The sequence below is a fragment of the Oncorhynchus mykiss genome, chromosome 7, assembly GCF_057628025.1.
Source record: "Oncorhynchus mykiss isolate SJ-2025 chromosome 7, ASM5762802v1, whole genome shotgun sequence".
NCBI classification, from domain to species: Eukaryota; Metazoa; Chordata; class Actinopteri; order Salmoniformes; family Salmonidae; genus Oncorhynchus; species Oncorhynchus mykiss.
This window is the reverse complement of record NC_143028.1, coordinates 36,160,953-36,184,027: the sequence shown is the minus strand read 5'-3', so window position 1 is coordinate 36,184,027 and position 23,075 is coordinate 36,160,953. Positions and strand designations below refer to the sequence as shown.

The 23,075-nt window shown below is 42.9% G+C and overlaps 1 protein-coding gene across 3 annotated transcripts; it reads left to right on the top strand.

Annotated features, from left to right (window-relative positions):
- Positions 1-1,755: 1,755 nt before the first annotated feature.
- Positions 1,756-21,349, top strand: rap1b (RAS related protein 1b). Of its 3 annotated transcripts, none has more exons than XM_036981862.2 (8): positions 1,756-1,804; positions 9,604-9,692; positions 10,035-10,103; positions 10,226-10,282; positions 10,932-11,072; positions 15,339-15,482; positions 15,586-15,719; positions 20,484-21,349. In XM_036981862.2, the coding sequence occupies exons 2-7, from the start codon at positions 9,636-9,638 to the stop codon at positions 15,673-15,675; spliced, it is 558 nt and encodes a 185-aa protein (XP_036837757.1). In that variant the 5' UTR covers positions 1,756-1,804; positions 9,604-9,635; the 3' UTR covers positions 15,676-15,719; positions 20,484-21,349.
- The last annotated feature ends 1,726 nt before the right edge of the window (positions 21,350-23,075 follow it).

Here is a 23,075-nt window from a genome sequence, read left to right as displayed (position 1 = left end):
TTTATTCTTTGGTTTAGTTTTGAGCAATTCTTCTCTTGGTTTTTGAGATATTTTAATAATTGCAGCATCAAGAGTTTTGTCCTTTTTTGCCTCTCATTTTCATTTATCTGTCATTTTCTTAGCATTGCTGTCATTGGTGGCTACAGATTTGTTTAACCCTGCATAACTGGCTATATGGTCAACCATTCTTGGGGGGAAGGGGATGCATACTATCCGCACGTAGCAGGGTATTGCGGTCTGTGGGCTTTGTGTATAATTCTGTATGTAATGCACCATTCTCTTTGATGATCCATAGTTTATTTTTCTCTCATCAGTCTGCATGGTGATATTGAGATATTTTATAGCTTATTTTCAGTGAAAATGACTGTTCGCGGTTAATGGGTTACCACCACTTTTCATCCTCATAATCCTTATCTCCAGCACCAAACTGTGAAAATGGCGCATATCTGTGATTTGTCGTTAAAAATATAAGATCCTAAAAAATGCTTCTCTGTGACATCAAAGTGTCGGGTAGAACCTTTTAACACTATATTTCTGTAGAAATGCACCGTTTTCACATATGTAGACACTGGTTTGGTGCTGAAGATAATGCATATGAGGTTGAAAAGTGGTGGAGTTGCCCTATAACTTGTGAGAATTTTTCTTTCTTTATTTACCTGTCCTCCACCTGTCCTCAGCTACAGGCAATTTGAAATGCAGTTGGATAAAAAAATGATCTGTTTGTAGAGGAGCATGATAAAAAGTTGCCTGTCACACACCATCTTCATTCTCTTTAGGCAATCTGAACATCCATCCATCAATGTGCCTCTAACTCTTTCTGCAGTAACTAAGTTGTCTGGGACTTGAAGACTTGTTACTATACTACTATGACTACGGATAAGGCTGAATTAATTGTAGTAATAATGAGTGAGAAAGTTACAGAGGCATAAGTATCATATCCCCCCAAAAATGCTAACCACCCCTGTTATTGTAATGGTGAGAGGTTAGCATGTCTTGGGGATATTTGTGCGTCTGTAACTTTCTCAAGGACTATGTACACCCGATATGGATGAAAATACCCTCAATTTAAAGCTGACAGTCTGCACTTTAACCTCATAGCCATTGTATAATTTTAAATCCAAAGTGCTGGAGCACAGGGGCCTAAACACAACACTGCAAACCTATGCTTTACCTCCTGTATGCCACATCCTCATTTATATTCATTTGCTGGGTGCTTATATTAGTCCCATTTCAACACATGCACAAGTGTGTATTAATATGCATGTGAATTGGAAATATATATTTAGCATATCCCAACTTTCCCTGAGATAATATCGGAGAGTGGGACCACAGCCAGGGTCTGCCATTACCAACGGCGACCCTGGAGCAATAAGGGTTGCTCGAGGGCACATCGACAGATTTTTCACCTCGTCTGCTCGGGGATTCGAACTAAAGCAACCCAACACTAACCGCTAGGCAAGGCTACCTGATTTTGATAATAAGATTGACATATTTGCATAAATGCTTTGGCTGAGTTAACTGATTGGGTTTGTCAGGGGTCATAGGGCCATGATGTCGATGAAAAATAAATCCTGCATGGAACATATATCCATAAATAAGTGAATATTATAAAGCATTGCAATTATGAGCTGTGAATTACACAGTGTATTTTTTGTTGTTGTATTGTCCTCTACCACCACAAAAGGAACCAGTGCAAAATTTGACATTGCCCTTTTAAGAAAACCGAGAAATAGTTTGGAATGACGTCTACTGCGCACTGAGGCCGGGGACACAGACCGTGGCGGAGTGGAGCGAGCGAGAAACAGTGAGTGTAAAAAGGCTAACTTTATTTTTTGCTAACAGGGCTGTCAAAAAGCCACCTGCGGAAACATGTTTGGCCAAACAATTTGAGATAAATTACAGAGGAATGCGTGGCACGGTGAATATGTTGCATTTAGCGACTGAGATTAGGAATTTGCACTCACTAAAAACTGCACTCCCATTTTTAAGTCAAGGCCAGGCGGAAGGGCAGGCAACGTTAGCTAGCTAAAGGGTTGCGAAAAACAGTACATTTTGTTGGATAGGGTAGATAACAAACTTAGAATGTATTTTAACATAACTATCCAAAGATGTGCATGCTGGTTTATGTTTTGTATTGTGTGCGGAGGCTTATGAATGCATGCAGTTAGCTAGCTACGTTAGTTCGTGAAGTCGACCAATCAGTCGCGTGCTAGTTTGCTAACTATTAGCGTGGTACCTAACAAGCTAGCTAGTGAACTGGCATTGGCATTTTTAATTAGTTTTACATCTACTTGAATGTGCTACTACACAAGTGTAGTCGTTACTCTATTTAGCTGTAACGTTATTCAGTTGAGCTAATCAAGCTCGGTTGTTAGCTAGTTGACCTGGGTCAACTGATAGTTAGCAAGAGAAATGAGCTAGCTGTCGGTTGTTAGCGGTGATGATTTAGCTAGCGGTGTTTGTAGGCTCGGGGTTTGTAAGCTAGCTGGCCAGGGTGCAAGAGGTAACGTTAGCTAGTTAACAGTAGTGCGCCAAATCATTAGTCTGGGACTGGATACCAGTTTCTTTAGCTAACATGCCACTCATGTCATTTGGCAACCAGGCTACCAAATCATAGTACAGTCACAATAATATTTAGGTTGACATGGTGGATGTCTGTTATTCTGATGAATACCGAACAAAAATATAATAGCACCATGCTACAATTTCAAAGATTTTACTGAGTTACGGTTCACAGAAGGAAATCAGTCAATTGAAATAGATTCATTAGGCCCTAATCTATCGATTTCACATGACTGGGAGTACAGATAAACATCAGTTGGTCACAGATACCTTAAAAACTAGGGGGGTGGATCAGAAAACCTGTCAGTATCTGGTGTGACCACTGTTTGCTTCATGGGGCGTGACACATCTTCACAGAGTTGATCAGGCTGTTGATTGTGGCCTGTGGAATGTTGTCCCACTCCTCTTCAAATGGCTGTGCTAAATTGCTGGATATCAAATGTTATTTGTCAGGTGCGTGGCATAAAACAGGTGTAAGACCTTACCGTGAAGTGCTTACTTACAAGCCCTTAACCAACAATGCAGTTCAATAAATAGTTAAGAAAATATGAACTAAATAAACACAAGTAAAAAGTAACACGAGAAATTGATAACAATAACGAGGCAATATACAGGGGGTACCGAGTCAATGTGCGGGGGTTTGGGTTAGTTGAGGTCATTTGTACATGTAGGTAGGGGTAAGGTGACTAAGCATAGATAATAAGCAGCGTGTAGCAGCAGTGTAAAAACAAGGGGGGGTCAATGTAAATAGTCCGGGTGGCCATTTGATTAATTGTTCAGCAGTCTTATGGCTTGGGGGTAGAAGCTGTTAACGAGCCTTTTGGACCTGGACTTGGCGCGCCGGTATTTCTTGCCATGCGGTAGCAGAGAGAACAGACTATGACTTGGGTGACTGGAGTCTTTAACTATTTTTTGGGGGCCTTCCTCTGACATGCCTAGTGCAGTGGTTCTTAAACTTTTTATAGTCCCGTACCCCTTCAAACATTCAACCTGCAGCTGCTTACCCCCTCTAGCACCAGGGTCAGCACACTCTCAAATGTTGTATTTTTGCCATCATTGTAAGCCTGCCCCACACACACTATACAATACTTTTATTAAACATATGAGTGAGTTGTCACAACCCGGCTCGTGGGAACTGACATAGAGCTCTTATAGGACCAGGGCACAAATAATAATACATTTTGCTCTTTATTTAGTCATCTTACATATAAAACCCTATTATTCACAATTTTTGAATAACAAACTCCACAGGTTAATGAGAAGGGTGTGCTTGAAAGGATGTGCATAACTCTGCAATGTTGTATTGGAGAGAGTCTGTCTTAAATAATTTTCCACACACTCTGTGCCTGTATTTAGTTTTCATGCTAGTGAGGGCTGAGAATCCACTCTCACGTTGGTATGTGGTTGCAAAGGGCATCCGTGTCTTAACCACGCAATTTGCCAAGGCAGGATACTCTGAGCGCAGCCCAATCCAGAAATCTGGTAGTGGAGGTTGATTAAATTACATTTTTCACAGAACTGCTTGTTTCAATTTTGATGAGGCTCTCTTGTTCAGATATTGTTAAGTGGACTGGAGGCAGGGCATGAAAGGGATAACGAATCCAGTTGTTTTTGTTGTCGTTCTGGGAAAGTACTTGTGTAATTGCGCACCCAGCTTGCTCAGGTGCTTCGCTATATCACATTTGACATTGTCCATAAGCTTGAGTTCATTTGCACACACAAAATCATACAATGATGGAAAGACCTGTGTGTTGTCCTTGTTAATGCAGACAGAGAAGAGCTACAACTTAACCTAAATTTTCTCCCACATGTTGAATGTAGTTGCAGAGAGTCTCTGTAATCCTAGATTCAGATCATTCAGGCGAGGAAAAAACATCACCCAAATAGGCCAGTCATGAGAAACTCGTCATCATGCCAGCGGTCAGACAAGTGAAAATTATGGTCGGTAAAGAACTTTAAACTTGTCTCTCAATTATTATTATTTTTTTTAAACATGTCAATATTTTGCCCATAGATAACCAGCGCACTTCTGTATGTTGTAATAGTGTTACATGGTCGCTGACCATATCATTGCATAATGCAGAAAATACACGAGAGTTCAGGGGCCTTGCTTTAACAAAGTTAACCAATGTCCAAAACTTATTTGAAGCTGTCAGGCATTTCCTTGGTAGCAAGAGCGCCTCGGTGGATGCTGCAGTGTACCCAAGTGGCGTCAGGAGCAACCACTTGCACGCGCGTTGCCATTCCAATGTGTCTCCCTGTCATGGCTTTTGCGCCATAAATACAGATACCAACACATCTTGACCACCAAAGTCCATTTGATATCACAAAGCTGTCCAGTACTTAAAAAATATCCTGTCCTGGTTTCCAGTGGTTTGCAGAAGAGGATGTCTTCCTTAATTGACCTCCCATAAACCTAACAGACATATAACAGGAGCTGTCCCAGGCCCGCCACGTCTAACTCATTCGGCTGTTAACGCATAGAATTCACTGGCTTGTGTAAGAAGCAATAATTCTTTCAAAACATCTCCTGCCATGTCACTGATGCGCCGTGAAACAGTGCAGGTGTAGCACTGCTGGTCATAGCAGTACTACCAGTAGAGCTGGTATGCGTGTCTATGGATGCGGGCCTTACTTTTTTTGAACCATTTATCAATTTTCGAGTGAACGGAATGAGCAGCAGCTACCTTTGATTACATACGGACCTTTAGGGGAATTCCAGAGAGAGAGTAACAGTTAATGTGATTGGATGTTAATTATTTTATACCATAACCTCACCTCCACCATGAGGCACTCTGTTACAACTTTGACAACGCTAGCCTACACGACGCCATATGTGGTTTGCGGTTGTGAGGCCGGTTGAGCTTGCTGCCAAATTCTCTAAAACTATGGTAGAGAAATTAACATTCAATTCAATTGTAACAGCTGTGGCATTGTTTGACAACTGCACATTTTAGTGGCCTTTAATTGCCCTCAGCACAAGGTGCAACTGTGTAATGCTCATGCTATTTAATCAGCATTTTGGTATGCCACACATCAGGTCAATGGATTCTCTTGGCAAAGGAGAAATGGTCACTTAAGAGGATTGTAAACAAATTTGTGCACAACATTTAAGACTCTTTCTTTTTGTGTGTGCATATGGAACATTTCGGCATCTTTTATTTCAGCTCTTGGAACATGAGACCAACAATTTATATGCTTGTGTTTGTTTTTGTTCAGTGTAGTTAGCTAAGCCACTACTCCCTCCTGTAAAACAGCTAATGTTAGGAGCGTGGCACTGGCAGGAATTAATGTTATAGCACTGACTGGATGTGTGGTAAATATTAGTTGCTCATTTCAAACATTCAGTCGCTAGCTAGGCATCCATGTGTTTGACAGCTTTCAGACTAGTCCCTTCAACTAAGCCAGCCTCTCTTACATTTCACATAAATTGAACATTAACCATTAAATGCTTTCTTTTTTTTTTACAGTACTAGGCCTGGTATGCAGTACTATTCTGCTATGCACCATACACCAAAAGGTTTTTGCCCCTGGGAGATAAAGCATGCATCACTGTCATCCTGTGGCCTGAATCTGCAAACATTAGGATAAGATCTAGGCTTTAACTTAACTTAACCGGCTTACGTCCCTCTCCTCAGAAGTTTCCAAGTCAACATTGCAGTTTGTGTCCTGAACAGGAACAGAGAGTGAAAAGCTATTTTGATGTTTCTTTCCGTTCTGACTTCTCAGACCGTAACCCAATTTCACTTCTGTTTTTTTCTCTATTATTTACATCTACACATTTGAATCGACTTGTTTCCAGTCCTAAACAATGTGGTTGTGAACATAATTTGAATGACTACTGTGTGAAGGGAAGTCAGCGAAGAGAGATGTGGATTTTAGGGATTTTGAGGGATTAGTGTTGCTGACTAGTTGACTCAACGCTTGAGAGTAGGCCTACTCCAATTGATGAGGCAAAAGAAAGGGCTGAGGCCGTAACTTTCCTAATTAAAGCCACCTAATTTTTAGCATTGGAATGAATGACCATCCACATGACTAAATTGGAACGAGAAAATGAGAAACGAATGGGCTCGTGATTGAGTACTACTGGTAGCCCAGGAAACCGGATGTGTGGTGTCACAGCTCACCGTTAATTTAACGCCACATGTGGTGTTCTCAAATCCGTATCAGCAGTTCTTCGTTTTTTACATCCACCAGTTGCTACAGCCTTGGTTAAATACAATGACTTACTTGCCCAAAGTTTAGAGTGGAGGTGGCCCTTAACCTCAAAAATAACCCTAAAACCTCTAGGCCTGCTATGAGCCAGAAAAGTCACCACATTAGTTAGTAGCCTAGATGGAGATCATGTGTTTCTATGTTCTGATGGCAGATTTTCATTTATGGATTTCAATGGGTCTCTTAATAAAAAAGAAAATTGAAGGGCCCGTTTGGAATTGTGCAAATAAACTGTAGTTCATAAAAGGATCATTTAGATTCTGTTCTTCTGACCTTATGATTTTGTTTTTCCCCCCTGTCATTTCCTGATATCTTAGTTGGGGGATTTCTGAGGTGAAGTTGTTTGCGTAATAACGGAAGACATGAAACATAATCTCACCAATTTTGAAAAGTATTACTTTGAGTACATTAAGCACCTTTTCGCGCACTCTTAAATCCTGAACCACAAGTGGTTGACTCAAACTGTATTCAGTGCCTGCTTTGCCAGCAGAGGATGAGGGCAGCATAATGACAATTTCTATAATTAATATGCAAGTGCAAAGTGAGGCCTTGCATGATGGGAGTGTGGTTTCCACTGGCAACACTGGTCTGGAGAGATATAGGAACCTGCCTGTCAAATGTGGTGCTGAGTCAGTGCCAGGCGCAGTGACTGCTCACTATCATTGTCAACGGATTAGTAAATTCTCCTCACAATACTCCAAATAGCCTGCTGAAGTCTGAAGCTTGCTAAATGTCAGAGCACTGATCTGCTACTAAGGTATGAATATTTACGAAATGTCAACTGTTGTGTCCATCCTTAATCCATATAGTGTTTAGATTTTGTCTAATTTGTGACTCGGCTAAGAGGGGAGCACACTATGGAGTCTCTCGCTCTTTCTCAGCAACTCTTCTTCCCAGTTTAAGCCTTACATGGAAACATACCTCTGTCCATAGAGACTGAGTTATATGGTGCTGATGTCATGGTTTCAGTGTGTTTGTGGTGCGTGGCTCACTCTCCTTATTTGTTAGTTACTACGGGGGAAAATACTTAGGCTATTTGTTTTGTGGGGAGAGATATTGAGGAACGACTAGGGGGTTGAGGTTCAGTTAAATAATTTCCTTACATGGCCTTGTGCGTGAAAGCGTGCCGTGCACGTAACGCAGTTAATGGACTGCCGTAGAAAGCACTGTGAACGTTTCTGAGTTGTAAGGGGCTCAGTCAGAGAATGCATCATTACTGGAGCAGGCTTTCTCAGGATAGTCACATCAATTCAAAAGTAGTTGTAGTTTACATCAGACTTTTTAAAGTTGTTTTTCATACATCATTTGAAGTGAAACGTGTATTACGCTACCAGTGACATTAAATCCACACCAGCATGCATCAACACTTATAATACTAATACCTAAGTCTCTGGACTTTACTGTCCTCCTCTACCTTTGCAGTTTTCACTTGTCATGGATTACAGTTTTCACAGCTCATGACTTGTGGAACAAAAGTTCCACTGACAGGTAGACTTTCTTCTCAAAGTGCATAGACAAGTGGGAGTGTGTACTTTCCCTTGCTCCTAAAAATAAATAAATAACTCCTGTATGATGAGGATTAGTCTCTTCACCATAAATTATTCATTGGTCTCATATCCCATGAGGCTGTCTGTCTCTTGTGACTTTAGTCAGGAGCTGACGGTCTCTGTAGGAGGTGTTCCTGAGTATTTAGCCCTAGAGGGCATGTTGTCAATGGAAGGACCCCACAAATCCCAAATGGACGGCATTGTGGTTGTTTCTTAATTGTCTTGCGTTAACAACAGATGGCAGGGCCACAGACTAACATTTTCCCCCGGTGACAGTGGTGCCACAAAGTTTTTCAGTTGTTGGCACCAGCCGATGACATGGTAACTTTATTTTATTTTCATGTTGTGATTCAACTGTTATACTGATATATTTTACTGTTTTAATAGGGCTCCAGAATGTTCTCATGAATAATGTCCCAAAAAAGGTTGCAGTTGTAGCCTACCACCCAATGAGGCCTATGTAATGTGCCTAATTATTTTGCGCACTACGTATCTCAAAGCCATATCAAATATCTTGGTTGTAAAATGTTTGCTGTTGAGCACAAAATTGAGAGTTGAAAAAAAATCTAAACTATACTTACCGAAAGCTGAGAACCTCCTTTCTTCAACTGTGACAATGTGTTAGCTGTGTTTTTTTTTTTTTTTCTTCTCTCCCCCGGCAAAGGAGAGCGGCTCACTCAAAGCAGCAGGCCCCAGCGAAACGGGGGCGGGCAGACACTTTCATGAGGATAATGTACGGTTTAACCAAATAATGGTTTAGCCTACTAAAAAAAAAAAATGTTTTTAAAAAGTGGCTGAGTTAGGTGACCATGTAGAATGTGCAACTCGTACCAACCCAATCTTTTAAACATTTCACTCGCACAGCCATGTCAGTCGCTAAATGCGACTAAATGGTCTGTCTTGAGCCCTTTTTTGTATACCGCAGCAGAAAGATGGGCCTACAGGTTGACCCATTGGGCAAGCCCATGTGCTGCATGCCAATGGATTTCAGTTTCTGTATTCATAGACTGAGTCTGACATGGTGTGCTGCATGCATGACGGCCAGATGGTTGTCCTAGGAGCAGGCGGCCAAACCCAAACTTCTCCCTTCACACCCACAGCTGGTTTGTGTTAGCTAGAGGATGGGGTCATAAACTCCTCCTGACCTGTTCCACTGGAGCTCTGCTTATGGGTGTTGCCGTTGTTATGCCGCGACTTGTCCCGACCATACTACGATCTTATTGGGAGAGAACTGATATTTCTGTTTTTACAATTTTCTCTTTTTCTCCTGCCTGTGCAGACTGTTGGGCTGTCCCGTGAAGAGATCCTGCCATGCGTGAATACAAGCTAGTGGTGCTAGGCTCGGGAGGCGTGGGCAAATCCGCTCTGGTGAGTATTTCACTGGAGGTGGGCCATCTACATTTTTGTAATTTAGCAGATGCTCTTAACCAGAGTGACCGACAGTAGTGCTTGCATAATTTGTAATAATTTTTCGTGCTGTCCCCCGGTGGGAATTGAACCGACAACCCTGGCGTCGCAAGCGCCATGCTCTACCAGCTGAGCCGCACGTGACCATCTCGGCTTAGTCCAGATGTCTGTCTTATGTACCAACTAGCACAAGCCAGGGTTATGCAAATCCAGGCCTCAAGATCCACAGCACCATCCTTGAATATTCCTGTGTTGTGAGTTGTTGATCTGACTTGTTTTTGTGGCCCATGTTCTCTCTTACAGACAGTCCAGTTTGTACAGGGAATCTTTGTGGAAAAATATGACCCAACAATAGAAGACTCCTACAGAAAGGTACGTGTCCCGTAAGGGAGGAATTGCCAGGGAATAAGCTGATTGCTTTCAGCTGGTCTGTGGGTCAACAACCTGTTGTGCTCTTTCTTTCTCACCCTCTTGTTTTTTTTTCTCCACTGCAGCAAGTTGAGGTAGATGGACAGCAATGCATGCTTGAAATCCTCGACACAGCCGGCACAGTAAGTTAATGTTGCTCAGCTCCACAACTCTGTTATCCAGGCTAAACCCTGAGTGTATATTTCTTTAAAGACATGCTCCGGTACTTTGGTGACTAAGAAAATATTTTTGAAACCCCCCCCCCCCCCCCCTTGAGGCTAGATGTGTCAATGTGTAGTTCATACATGCATAATCTATGAGCAGTCAATGAGCTTTAGCCCCTCGCATTTGAGTGACAGCTAGCAAGAGGCCTGCCCAGCATTATCCAATAAGGTTGTAGGGCGGACTCCAACGGCTCAATGGGCACCGCAGAGAGAGGGAGTGAAAGCAATGACGTTGTGCAAATATCTGCACCTATGTGACGATGTACGACAATTTCAGGGACCCTTTTGGCTCATGAGTGCTACTTTCAGAACTACTGGCTAAAAACTATTTAAAAGTACCAGAATCTCTTTAAATTATTTGCTGGGCTTCCAAGGCTAATATTGAAGCGCCTTGGGCCTCCACTGACAAGTCAGTTGAGCTGTGATGTCTAGCAGCAGCATAATGCATGTATTAAGTAGAACTCTTTTGGGGGGGGGGGGGGGGTCATGAAATTGATCAGGGGAATAGAGGTCTTATTAACTATGACATCAGAACTCATGATACTTCTTTCCCCTGCCTGTCTTACAGGAGCAGTTCACTGCAATGAGAGATCTGTACATGAAGAATGGTCAGGGCTTTGCCCTGGTGTACTCCATCACAGCACAGTCCACGTTCAACGACCTGCAGGACCTGAGGGAACAGATCCTCAGAGTGAAGGACACCGAAGATGTGAGTAGCTACCTTGGATTATAACTAGACCACATGATCAGGGAAAACTCCTGGCCCTAGTTAAAACCAACCATTATTTGCCACAGCACTATATAACATTTACCCATGATCATGAGCTAGTCTTTGCGGTGTGATGACAACTGAGCTCATGCAGCAAGAATGAGAGAAGGAAATATTATTACAACCCCTCCACATTAACCACGGTCCCATTTCTTGGCACTCCCTCCTTGTGTTTGGAGTATCGGAGTGACACTTCATAGTCCCCTGGCCTCAACAGATACTCACTCAGCAGGATGATGCCCTTTTTTGGTGATCTGTATAATACCCTTTCCTCTCAAGCTTTCTCTTTCCTGTACTCTCTCTCCCTTTCTGTGTGGGCGGGGCTAATGTGTCCGTGTGCCAATAAATCCCCCTGTTCTTTGTTATGACTGGCAATTTTTTATTTTTTTTTAATCACTTGTCAGTTACTCGTTGTTTCCCAGCTGGCTTGTGGTCCGTGTGGTCTGGCCCGAGGTGGGTGATTTCCGACGGGGAGCGTTTCCACTGAAAGTCCCTAGTCATCAGAAACACAGGATGGGCCGGGGAGACTGTTTTTTTAAAAAAAAATTTAGGCAGTTCAGATTAGAAAGCCATTGCATGATGGAGGTTAGGGATCGATTGTAGGATCACTGGCTGTCAACAGGGAAGAAGGCCCGTTCCATCCCTTTGCTCAGTGTTTTCTCTCGAAATACTCCCAAGACTCAACACTTGTGCATATCTGCCAACTACCGTACTGCAGCTCTCTGTGGTAGCTATCATTCTACTGACAATTTAAGCTTTTCGCCCTGTTTCTTTCATTGCCCCTTGTAGGAATGCATGACCAACGGAAATGCTTTGCCCCCCCCCCCCAAAGAAGGGATGGATTCTTGGTTGAATTTGGGCAGGCCAGTGCTGCTCAGCCATTACCATTCCAAGTGCTTGATGGGAATGCCACACACCATTTACTACTACAGTGTTGGAGAATGTGGGGAGGGCTCATGGTCTAGCCAGGCTCGATTTAAAGACACTATGTCCATACGGAACACACAGGCTACAAAACAGAACCCACACGGCAAGGCTCTGAATAGGTGCTCAGAATATTAGTCCCACTATATAATACACTTTGAGGATTTTTGGTAGGATTCCTTTCAAGCTACAATGTAAACTTTCAGATTATGCAAGTGTTTAACTCCGTAGACAATTTTACCAGAGCAAACCTGGACACCAAAGCCCATTTCCTTGAATGGTAACAAGGAGACCCATAAGGTGGTGAATGAAGTGATGGGACTAGTATCGGCTTTTCTCATGTAAAAAATGTTTTCCCCCTTCCATCACACGACTAGCTTACACAAGAGGTCTTGTGACTCCTGCTGTCTAAGTCCTCGTCTGTTCAGCTGGAGTAGTAGGTTAATGCCTGACTTGTGATTTCGCCATGTGTACGTCTCGGTGTGGCTCATGGACACAGGCTTAACTTCCCTCCCTGCCTTCCTCCATGTTGCTGACTGGGGATGTTCTACAGCTACTTTCTTCCCTATCTGGCGTTAGCTAGCCTGGAAATGCATATACCTCCGGTTCTACTCTGACTTTAGGGCAACCGTCGTTCAACGGCCCCGTCTAAGGGTTTGTTTGGATTTGACACTTCACGGAGCTACCGCCATGGAGCTAGGCCAAACTGCTTCCTGTCGTCTGCCCTTACAGCCCTGTGAGAGAGGGCACTTGCCCCGAATAGGGTGAAGTTGCCCCCAGACACTGTTCTGAGTTCAGTTTTACGTTCCCGCATCATCTGCTCCACCTAATGGTTAAAGTTAGGCTCTGCGGAGGAGAAGTTGATCCCAGATCTGTGTTTTTGGGCAACTTTTACACAGAGCTGCTGTTTTATAGACTTTTCAGTAAGGCATCAAAGTGGGGAGAGATTAGGGAACTCAACCCAGCATCCTTTATTCTCTCTCTGATCTCACCTTGATATGATGCTCCCCGGACACACACGCAGTCTGCCATGGTTTCATTCCATGGAGCAGCTGGAGCATGGAATGCAATGCAAACAGAGGGAAGCAGGCAGGAAGCCGATTTCTATCCTGCGTGGGCGGGGCTGCCATTGTTTCTACTAACTCCCTAAACAGCCAGAACACACTGTCAGGATGGGTGTGACAGACCCACACACACACATACACCTTGTATTGATTAGGGATGGGAATTGCCAGGTAGCTCACGATACAATATTATTACCATACTTATAGTTGAAGTCGGAAGTTTACATACACCTTAGCCAAATACATTTAAACTCAGTTTTTCATAATTCCTGACATTTAATCCTAGTCAAAATTCCCTGTCTTAGGTCAGTTAGGATCAACACTTTAGTTTAATAATGTAAAATGTCAGAATAATAGTAGATCATTATTATAGCTTTTATTTCTTTCATTACATTCCCAGTGGGTCAGAACTTTACATACACTCAATTAGTATTTAGTAGCATTGCCTTTAAATTGTTTAACTTGGGTCAAACGTTTCAGGTAGCCTTCCACAAGCTTCCCACAATAAGTTAGGTGAATTTTAGTCCATTCCTCCTGACAGAGCTGGTGTAACTGAGTCAGGTTTGAAGGCCTCCTTGCTCGCACAAGCTTTTTCAGTTCTGCCACACATGTTCTATAGGATTGAGGTTAGGGCTTTGTGATGGCCACGCCAATACCTTGATTTTGTTGTCCTTAAGCCATTTTGCCACAACTTTGGAAGTATGCTTGGGGTCATTGTCCATTTGGAAGACCCATTTGCAACCAAGCTTTAACTTCCTGACTTGAGATGTTGCTTCAATTTATCCACATAATCTTCCTTCTTCATGATGCCGTCTATTTTGTGAAGTGCACCAGTCCCTCCTGCAGCAAAGCACCCCAACAACATGATTCTGCCACCCCCGTGATTCACGGTTGGGATGGTGTTCTTCGGCTTGTAAGCTTCCCCCTTTTCCTCCAAACATAATGATGATCATTATGGCCAAACAGTTCTATTTTTGTTTCATCAGACCATTTCTCCAAAAAGTATGGTCTTTGTCCCCATGTGCAGTTGCAAACCGTAGTCTGGCTTTTTTATGGCGGTTTGGAGCAGTGGCTTCTTCCTTGCTGAGCGGCCTTTCAGGTTATGTCGATATAGGACTCGTTTTACTGTGGATATAGATACTTTTGTAGCCGTTTCCTCCAGCATCTTCACAAGGTCCTTTGCTGTTGTTTTGGGATTGATTTGCACTTTTCACACCAAAGTACGTTCATCTCTAGGAGACAGAACCTGTCTCCTTCCTGAGCGATATGTTGGCTGCGTGGTCCCATGGTGTTTATACTTGCGTACTATTGTTTGTACAGATGAACGTGGTACCTTCAGGCATTTGGAAATTGCTGCCAAGGATGAACCAGACTTGCGGAGGTCTTCAAAAAAATGTTTCTGAGGTCTTTGCTGATGTCTTTAGATTTTACCATGATGTCGAGCAAAGAGGTACTGCGTTTGAAGGTAGGCCTTGAAATACATCCACAGGTACACCTCCAATTGACCCAAATGATGTCAATTAGCCTATCAGAAGCTTCTAAAGCCATGACATCATTTTCTGGAATTGTCCAAGCTGTTTAAAGGCATAGTCAATTTAGTGTATGTAAACTTCTGACCCACCGAAATTGTGATGCAGTGAAATAATCTGTCTGTAAACAACTGTTGGAAAAATTACTTGTGTCATGCACAAAGTAGATGTCCTAACGGACTTGCCAAAACTATAGTTTGTTAACAAGAAATTTGTGGAGTGGTTGAAACTATTTTTAATGACTCCAACGTGTGTGTAAACCTCTGACTTCTATATGTATTGCGATTTGATGTTCCAAACATATTGTTCACTATATGTCCTTCAGAGAGACAAGATGGAGCATGAGAACATTTGTTTTGTTCCGTCATGGAAATATTACTTGGCTCACTATTTTAATCAAGCAAAAGGATGAGAAATACTGGCGTTTTGGTGCTGAGGCAAGTCAGCTAAGAACAAATTCTTATTTACAATGATGGCCTAGGAACAGTGGGTTAACTGCCTTGTTCAGGGGCAGAACAGCACATCCGTGTCCGGTTCAAATCGATACTTGGAGTCAAAGTATCGATTTTATAATATTGAATTGTGTAACTATAGCTTATTCAACCATTTTATTTTTGTTTGGTCGCGGTGAAATGCTTTAATATTTTTTATGTTATCCCTCATCCATGTCCTGTTCTCTTCTCTCCCAGGTGCCGATGATCCTGGTGGGGAATAAGTGTGACCTGGAGGATGAGCGGGTGGTGGGCAAGGAGCAGGGTCAGAACCTGGCCAGACAGTGGAACCACTGTGCCTTTTTAGAGTCCTCCGCAAAGTCAAAGATCAACGTCCTCGACGTGAGTACTGACAATCAAACTGCTGACTAGTGATATGAATTTAAATGGTTAACTATGCCTTTTTTTTGTGTCAAAGCACTTAGCAATGGTTTTGTGTTTGCAGATCTTCTATGACTTGGTCAGACAGATAAATAGGAAAACGCCTGTGGAAAAGAAGAAAGCGAAAAAGAAATCAAACTGTGTCCTGCTCTAAAGGTCCCCTCCCCTCTACCCCGCCCTGCAGCAGCTCTGAGCCAGGTGAGTAGGTGACTAACAACACGGGTAGACTCTAATTACCTGACTGGTACACCTTAACCCTTATTACTGGACCTACGAGGAGCACAACATTCTTCTTAACTCACAATATGCCCCTGCAATTTGGGATTTGTTTAATCTATAGTTATTAATACATGCGTTGTTGTTTTTTTAATGGCCACGACTACTATTCTGTCAGTTGATTTTTTTTTTTTCTCGTCATTTGATGGAATCGATAGGGCCTGAGAGCATTCATGGAACGTTGACTGCTCACTGTCATTAACTTAGGGTAGACTGCTCCCTGGACAGTAGACTGTGCCATCTGCTGGTAGTGGGGATGTGCATATTTCCCTTTTTAAGGCGACACAATACAGGAACGATTCCTTTTAAGTTTGAAACGGTTCTGTGTGATTTGTTTTGATTAGGCAACGAATCGATGCAATATGATTTGATGGACTAACATTTGTTGCATAAACACTACTTTCCATTTTAAGTTCAAATCTTTTGCTGATGGCGCTCATGAGCTGGGCCTCTCTGAGCCAAATGTAGGCACCTGAGCTGAGCCATAAGGGATGCATCTACCACCCCACCACCACTATCAGATTAGGGGGCAGGCAATGTAGACAGTTTTGTCTGCCACTTTGGTTCTGAAATCGCCCACTAATTAACTTGTCGTTTACAATATATATTACTACGTGGCCAAAAGTATATCCCGTTCTGTACACCCCTTCAAATGAGTTGATTCTGCTATTTCAACTACACCTGTGTATAAAATCGAGCACACAGCCATGCGATCTCCATAGATAAACATTGGCAGTAGAATAGCTCAACTGAGAAATTGGTAGGCTACACAAGCTCACAGAACGGGACCGTCATGTGCTGAAGAACGTAAAAATCGTCTGTCCTCGGCAGAGCAGCCGCACACAAGCCTAAGATCACCATGCGCAATGCCAAATGTCAGCTGGAGTGGTGTAAAGACCCCCCCTCCATCGAATTCAGGACAAATGGAAGTGCGTTCTGATGAATCACGCTTCCCCATCTGGCAGACTGACGGACTAATCTGGGTTTGGTGGATGCCAGCAGAATGCTACCTGCCCGGCTACGTAGTGCCCGCTGTAAAGTTTGGTGGAGGAGGAATAAGGGTTTGGGGCTGTTTCATGGTTTGGACTAGGCCCCTTGGTTCCATTAGTTAAATTCTTGATGATCCCGTGCTTCCGACATAGTAGCAACAGTTTGGGGTTAGGCCCTTTCCTCTTTCAGCATGACAATGCCCCCGTGCACAAAGCGAGATCCATAGAGAAATGGTTTGTCGAGATCAATGTGGGAGAACATGACTGGCCTGCACAGAGCCCTGACCTCAACCCCATCAAACACCTTTGGGATGAATTGGAACGCTGACTGCGAGCCAGGCCTAATTGCCCAACATTAGTGCCTGACCTCACTAATGCTTTTGTGGATGAATGGAAGCAAGTCCCCGCAGCAATGTTCCAACATCTAGTGGAAAGGCTTCCCAGAAGAGTGGAGGCTGTTATAGCAGCAAAGGGGGGACCAAATCCATATTAATGCCTGTGATTTTGGAATGAGATTTAACGGGCAGATGTCCACATACTTTTGATCATGTCATCTATATATGAGCGTAGCTTTGGTTTCCCCCTCATCTCAAAATCGAATGGTTTTGGACTATTTACGGAGCGAGTTTATTTTCTGTCATATAAAAATGACCACAAACACCGATTGTTTTAAAACAAAACTACCAAAACAATTTCTGATGACCCTGAACAACAATCTATTGTAAGCCCCGTTCAGCAGGTATAGCAAGATGCGTTGTCCCAGATTTCTTACTTTAATTCTGGTGAAACAGTTTAACAGTGCACGATAACAATAACCTAGAAAATGACACAGGCTTTATTAGTTGAGTGACAACCTAAATTCGCTCAAGCCATTTTCGCATTTGAATGCTGAACGTCCCGTGCAGATGTGCACGATCAGGAACAGGCTGCCTACCTTGTGTTGATCAGTGCATGAAGCTGGTCACGGTGCACAGTTTTTCCAGGCTACTGATATTGCCTGCGATTGTTCGGCATGTAGATCAATGATTATGAACAGTTTGACACTAAAGGAGTGGATGCATCCGGTATTTTCGGAAGGTATAAAGAATATAATATGAGAAATATTAGTGAACTGGTGAAATTTCTGACCCATGCTTACATTTGGATCAGTTTGAGGTCTGCGGACCGAAGCACTCACTACTTACGCATTTGAATCGGGGACCCATGCATATCAGTGAATCGTTACACCAGACTATCAGCTAGGGATGTAACTGTCCACATACACATGACTATCTCATTCTTCACCAGGTTTATAGGGTAGATAATCTGGTGCTCAATAGAGTCCTACAGTGAGGGGGCCTAAGTCCAGCAGTCCCCAGGCAGTCTGTCTCCGGTCGGCTATGCCACCAAGAGCACTGGGCTGTCACTAACGGGATTACAGACCCACCGTTTTAGACTAGTAGAGCAGCCAGACTGGGATGGACGGGGGAACGGCAGGGGTGGGGTCAGGCGGAGGTGTCAACCCAGGGGTCAAACAGGGAAATGGTTCCAATCGTTTTTCCACCCTTCATTTTTCCCTTTTGGGGATTTTAGAAACACTTCCAAGTTAGGGCTGTGTTTGGTGTAGGCTTACCCTGGCGTGACATTTTGATAACCATGTAAATCTCTCTAGGACAAGATGACTTTATCAATATATTCGGCTCCATTTACTCTCAGACAAGACTACAAATCCCTGCATCTCCATCATCTGTAGCTGACACCTTTGCTCACAGTCATTGTCAATTTAAAACTTGCACAAGATGGCTCACAATTGTCAATTTTAAAGTTTTGACAAGTTAATAATTACTACATTTATCAAACATTAGATATTTATTCCAGAGATTCTTACCTTTGCCTCTACTCGGCAGTCTCGTCCAGATCGTGGCATTTGTAGTTGTTTATGATAGCTAATTAGCATTTCATTTTTGGTGGGTGAATACAGGGGAATGTATTGATAAGTTACATTGTCCTAGAGGGATTTACACTGCTGTCAAAACATCGCGCCAGGGTAAGCCTACACGGAACACCGCCCTTATTTTAACGCTTTCTAAAATCCCCTATGGGGAAAAATGAATGGTGGGGAAATGATTGGAACTATTTCCCTGTTTCACCTCTACATTTATTGGGTATTATGACTCCTACTGTGGTGCTCTATATGGTGAGGTCTTCTCCTGGCTCCACATAGCCCTTCTGCCACTTTTCCTATACCTGTCGTCCCTTCAATTCTGAATGGTTAGGGCAGTTGTCCCCATGCCCCTCTACTCACTGTATTACATGGCCAAGCTTCTTTCCCAAGCTTGCCTTGCCTACACAGGAATTAAATCATCATGTATCGATCACATCTTTACTAATGCTGCAGAAATGTGCTTAAAAGCAGTATCCAAATCCATAGGATGTGTAGTGATCATAATATAGTAGCCATATCTTGGAAAACCAAAGTTCCAAAGGCTGGGCCTAATATAGTGTGTAGGAGGTCATACAAGAAGTTTTGTAGTGATTCATATGTCGATGATGTAAAGAATATTTGCTGGTCTGTAATGTGGAGCAACCAGATGCTGAACTTGACGCGTTTATGAAATGACTTATTCCAGTTACTAACTTTTTTTAAAAAAATTAATTTTACCTTTATTTAACTAGGCAAGTCAGTTAAGAACAAATACTTATTTTCAATGACGGCCTAGGAACATTGGGTTAACTGCCTGTTCAGGGGCAGAGCGACAGATTTGTACCTTGTCAGCTCAGGGATTTGAACTTGCAACCTTCGGGTCACTAGTCCAAAGCTCTAACCACTAGGCTGCCCTGCTTGGCGTAACCCTGGATTGTAAACTGTCATGGTCAAAACATATTGATGCATAAGATGTGGAGAGGTCTGTCCATAATAAAGCGATGCTCTGCCTTAACAATGTCAACAAGGCAGGTCCTACAGGCCCTGGTTTTGTTGCACCTTGACTACTGTTCAGTTGTGTGGTCAGGTGCAACAACAGGGCAGCACGGCTGGGTCTTGGATGTACACAGAGGGCTTAAATTAATAATATGCATGTCAATCTCTCCTGGCTCAAAGTGGCGGAGAGTGACTTCATCACTCATTTTATTTATGAGCAATAAATGTTGAATGCAAGACATGCCACAAGGGGTCTCATCAGTCCCCAAGTCCAGAACAGACTATGGGAGGCACACTACTACATAGAGCCATGATTACATGGAACTCTATTTCACATCAAGTAACTGACGCAAACAGTAAAATTAGATTTGAGGGGGAAAAAACAGATAATAAACACCTTATGGAACAGCGGGGACTGTGAAGTAACACACGTTTGCATACACACACACACACAATAACAGACCCACTATACATGCACTTTGATTTACTACTGTAGATTTTTGGTGGAGTAAGGGCCTGAGGGCACACAGTGTGTTGTGAATGTATTGTAATGTTTTTAACATTGTATAAACTGCCTTAATTCTGCTGGACTCCAGGAAGAGTAGCTGCAGCAAATGGGGATCCATAATAAATACAAATATACACACTGATGGAGGGCAGAAAAATGCACTCCAACTGGCCAACAGAGGGCAGCACTTGCTCATTGATATATTATAGGACAATCCTTTGAACGAAATCACATTTTATACCTTCCGTCTAATCTTTGCCCCCCTTCCTCTCCCCTCTCTCCACCTATAGAATGCTGTAATGAAGAACTGTTGCCCAGATTGGACCGTGCCAGCATTCCCCCGCCCCCTCCCCATCAGCCATAAACGGTGAGGACACAAACAGCTGACCGCTGATTCGCTAGTATCAAAGCAGGACACAATGAGAGAGACGACTTGTTTCTATCTCACTCAGACTCCTCTCTGATCCGACATCGGTGAACCCTGAAGGACAATCTTCATTCCCCACATCCTGAACCACCATGAACTCTGAAAGTCTCTGAAATGGGAACGTGTCCATGGTCCGGTCGACCGAAAGCCCACTCCTCCTTTTTGAGAGTGTAAAAGCGATTACCTACTAAGAAAGATAACTTGACTTCAGTATTTTACATCTTTGCAATATAGTGTATTTGGAGACATGGAAGTTGACTTCAGTTGTATGATTATAAATCTCTTCAGACAGCATGACCACATCTGTTATTAAGTGTAAATGTTTTCAAGTGTGAAATCAAATGGAAGTAAGACCTTTTTTTTTTTTATAGCCATACACCTGTTTCTCCATGCCAGTCATGTCAATGGTGGTAGATCAAGGTCCGTATATGTATTTTGGTTTCCCCTACATCCATGGACTTTCTCTTCTGCAAATATCTCTGATGTGACTTAATTTTATACTCAGTCACTGGGATATCATAGTTCCCATAATATATTCAAATGCCATTTTTTTGCATAATAATGCTTCAGAAGAATGGGTATTTTATAGAATAAATATGCGGGGAAATAAGGAATGATTTCTGTCTCTTGAAGCTGAAATATATACTAAACCAACTCTAATAATGCTTCTTGTGTTTTTCTGTCAAATGATGTTCCAGCTTTTATGGATTAAATTTTAGTACATTTTCAGTATTTTGGTCATTGTATTTTGTGGATTTAACTCGTCTGACTTCATAATCGTACAGTATCATGTACAACCAACCCTATGATAATCCGAGCTAAAATTGGATGGGTACCCAGTGGAATGTCGTTCCACCACTAAGTAGGAGGAAACCGTTGCACGGTGGCAATTTAATACAAAGCTATACACTACCGTTCAAAAGTTTGGGGTTACTTAGAAATGTCCTTGTTTTTGAAAGAAAATCACATTTTTGGTCCATTAAGTTACGTAAAATTGATCAGAAATACCGTGTAGACATTGTTAGTGTTGTAAAGGACTATTGTAGCTGGAAACGGCAATTTTTTTATGTAATATCTACGTAGGCGTACAGAGGCCAATTATCAGCAACCATCACTCCTGTGTTCCAATGGCAAGTTGTGTTAGCTAATCCAAGTTTAGCATTTTAAAAGGCAACTGCAAAAGGGTTATCTAATGATCAATTTATGTTGGCACAGTTAAACTGTTGTTCTGATTTAAAGAAGCAATAAAACTGGTCTTCAGACTAGATGAGTATCTGGAGCATCAGCATTTGTGGGTTAAAATAGGCTCAAAATGGCCAGAAACAAAGACCTTTCTTCTGAAACTCGTCAGTCTATTCTTGTTCTGAGAAATTAAGGCTATTCCATGTGAGAAATTTCCAAGAAACTGAAGATCTCGTACAGCGCTGTGTACTACTCCCTCCACAGAACAGCACAAACTGTCTCTAACCAGAATAGAAAGAGTGAGAGGCCCTGGTGCACAACTGAGCAAGAGCACTTCAAATTAGCCGCATTTGAACACTGAGCTCTTACTGAAGAGCTCAGTGACTTTCAACGTGGCACAGCCAAAGAATGCATACTTTCCAACAAGTCAGTTTGTCAAATTCCTGCCCTGCTAGAGCTGGACCGGTGAACTGTAAGTGCTCGTATTGTGAAGTTAGAAATGTCTAGGAGCAGCAACAGCTCATCCATGAAGTGGTAGGCCACAAGCTCACAGAACGGGACCGCTGTAGTGCGTAGCGTGTACAAATTGTCTGTTCTTGGTTGCAGCACTCACTACCGAGTTCCAAACTGCCCATGGAAGCAACGTCAGCACAATAACTGTTCATCAGGTGCTTCATGAAATAGGCTTCTGTGCGGCTGCTCGGTCATGGAAACCCAAGATCACCATGCGCAATACCAAGCGTTGGCTGGAGTGGTGTAAACCTAGCCGCCATTGGACTCTGGAGCAGGGAAACCGTGTTCTCTGTCAGTCCGATGGACGAATCTGAGTTTGGCGGATTCCAGTAGAATGCTACCTCTCCCAATGCATAGTGTAATGTTTGGTGAATAAGGGGTAATGGTCTGGGGCTGTTTTCCATGGTTCGGGCTAGGCCCCTAAGTTCCAGGGAAGGGAAATCTTGCAAACAATGACATTCTGCACGATTCTGTGTCTACAAGTTTGTAACAGCAGTTTGGGGAAGGCCCTTTCCTGTTTCAGCATGACAATGCCCCTGTGCACAAAGTGAGGTCCATACCGAAATGGTTTGTCGAAATCGGTGTGGAAGAATTTGTCTGACCTGAATAGAGCCCTGATGTCAACCCCATCAAACACCTTTGGGATTAATTGGAACGCATGCTGCGAGCCAGGCCTTATCGCCCAACGTCAGTGCCCAACCTTACTAATGCTCTTGTGGCTGAATGGAAGCTTGGAAGTAGAAGTCCCTGCCGCAATGTT

Excerpts from the sequence above, each read along its gene's own strand:
- rap1b (XM_036981862.2), top strand. The coding sequence starts at position 9,636 with ATGCGTGAATACAAGCTAGTGGTGCTAGGCTCGGGAGGCGTGGGCAAA. Across the intron at positions 11,073-15,338 it reads GAGTGAAGGACACCGAAGAT|GTGCCGATGATCCTGGTGGG; the intron begins GTGAGTAGCTAC and ends CTTCTCTCCCAG. Across the intron at positions 15,483-15,585 it reads CAAAGATCAACGTCCTCGAC|ATCTTCTATGACTTGGTCAG; the intron begins GTGAGTACTGAC and ends TTGTGTTTGCAG.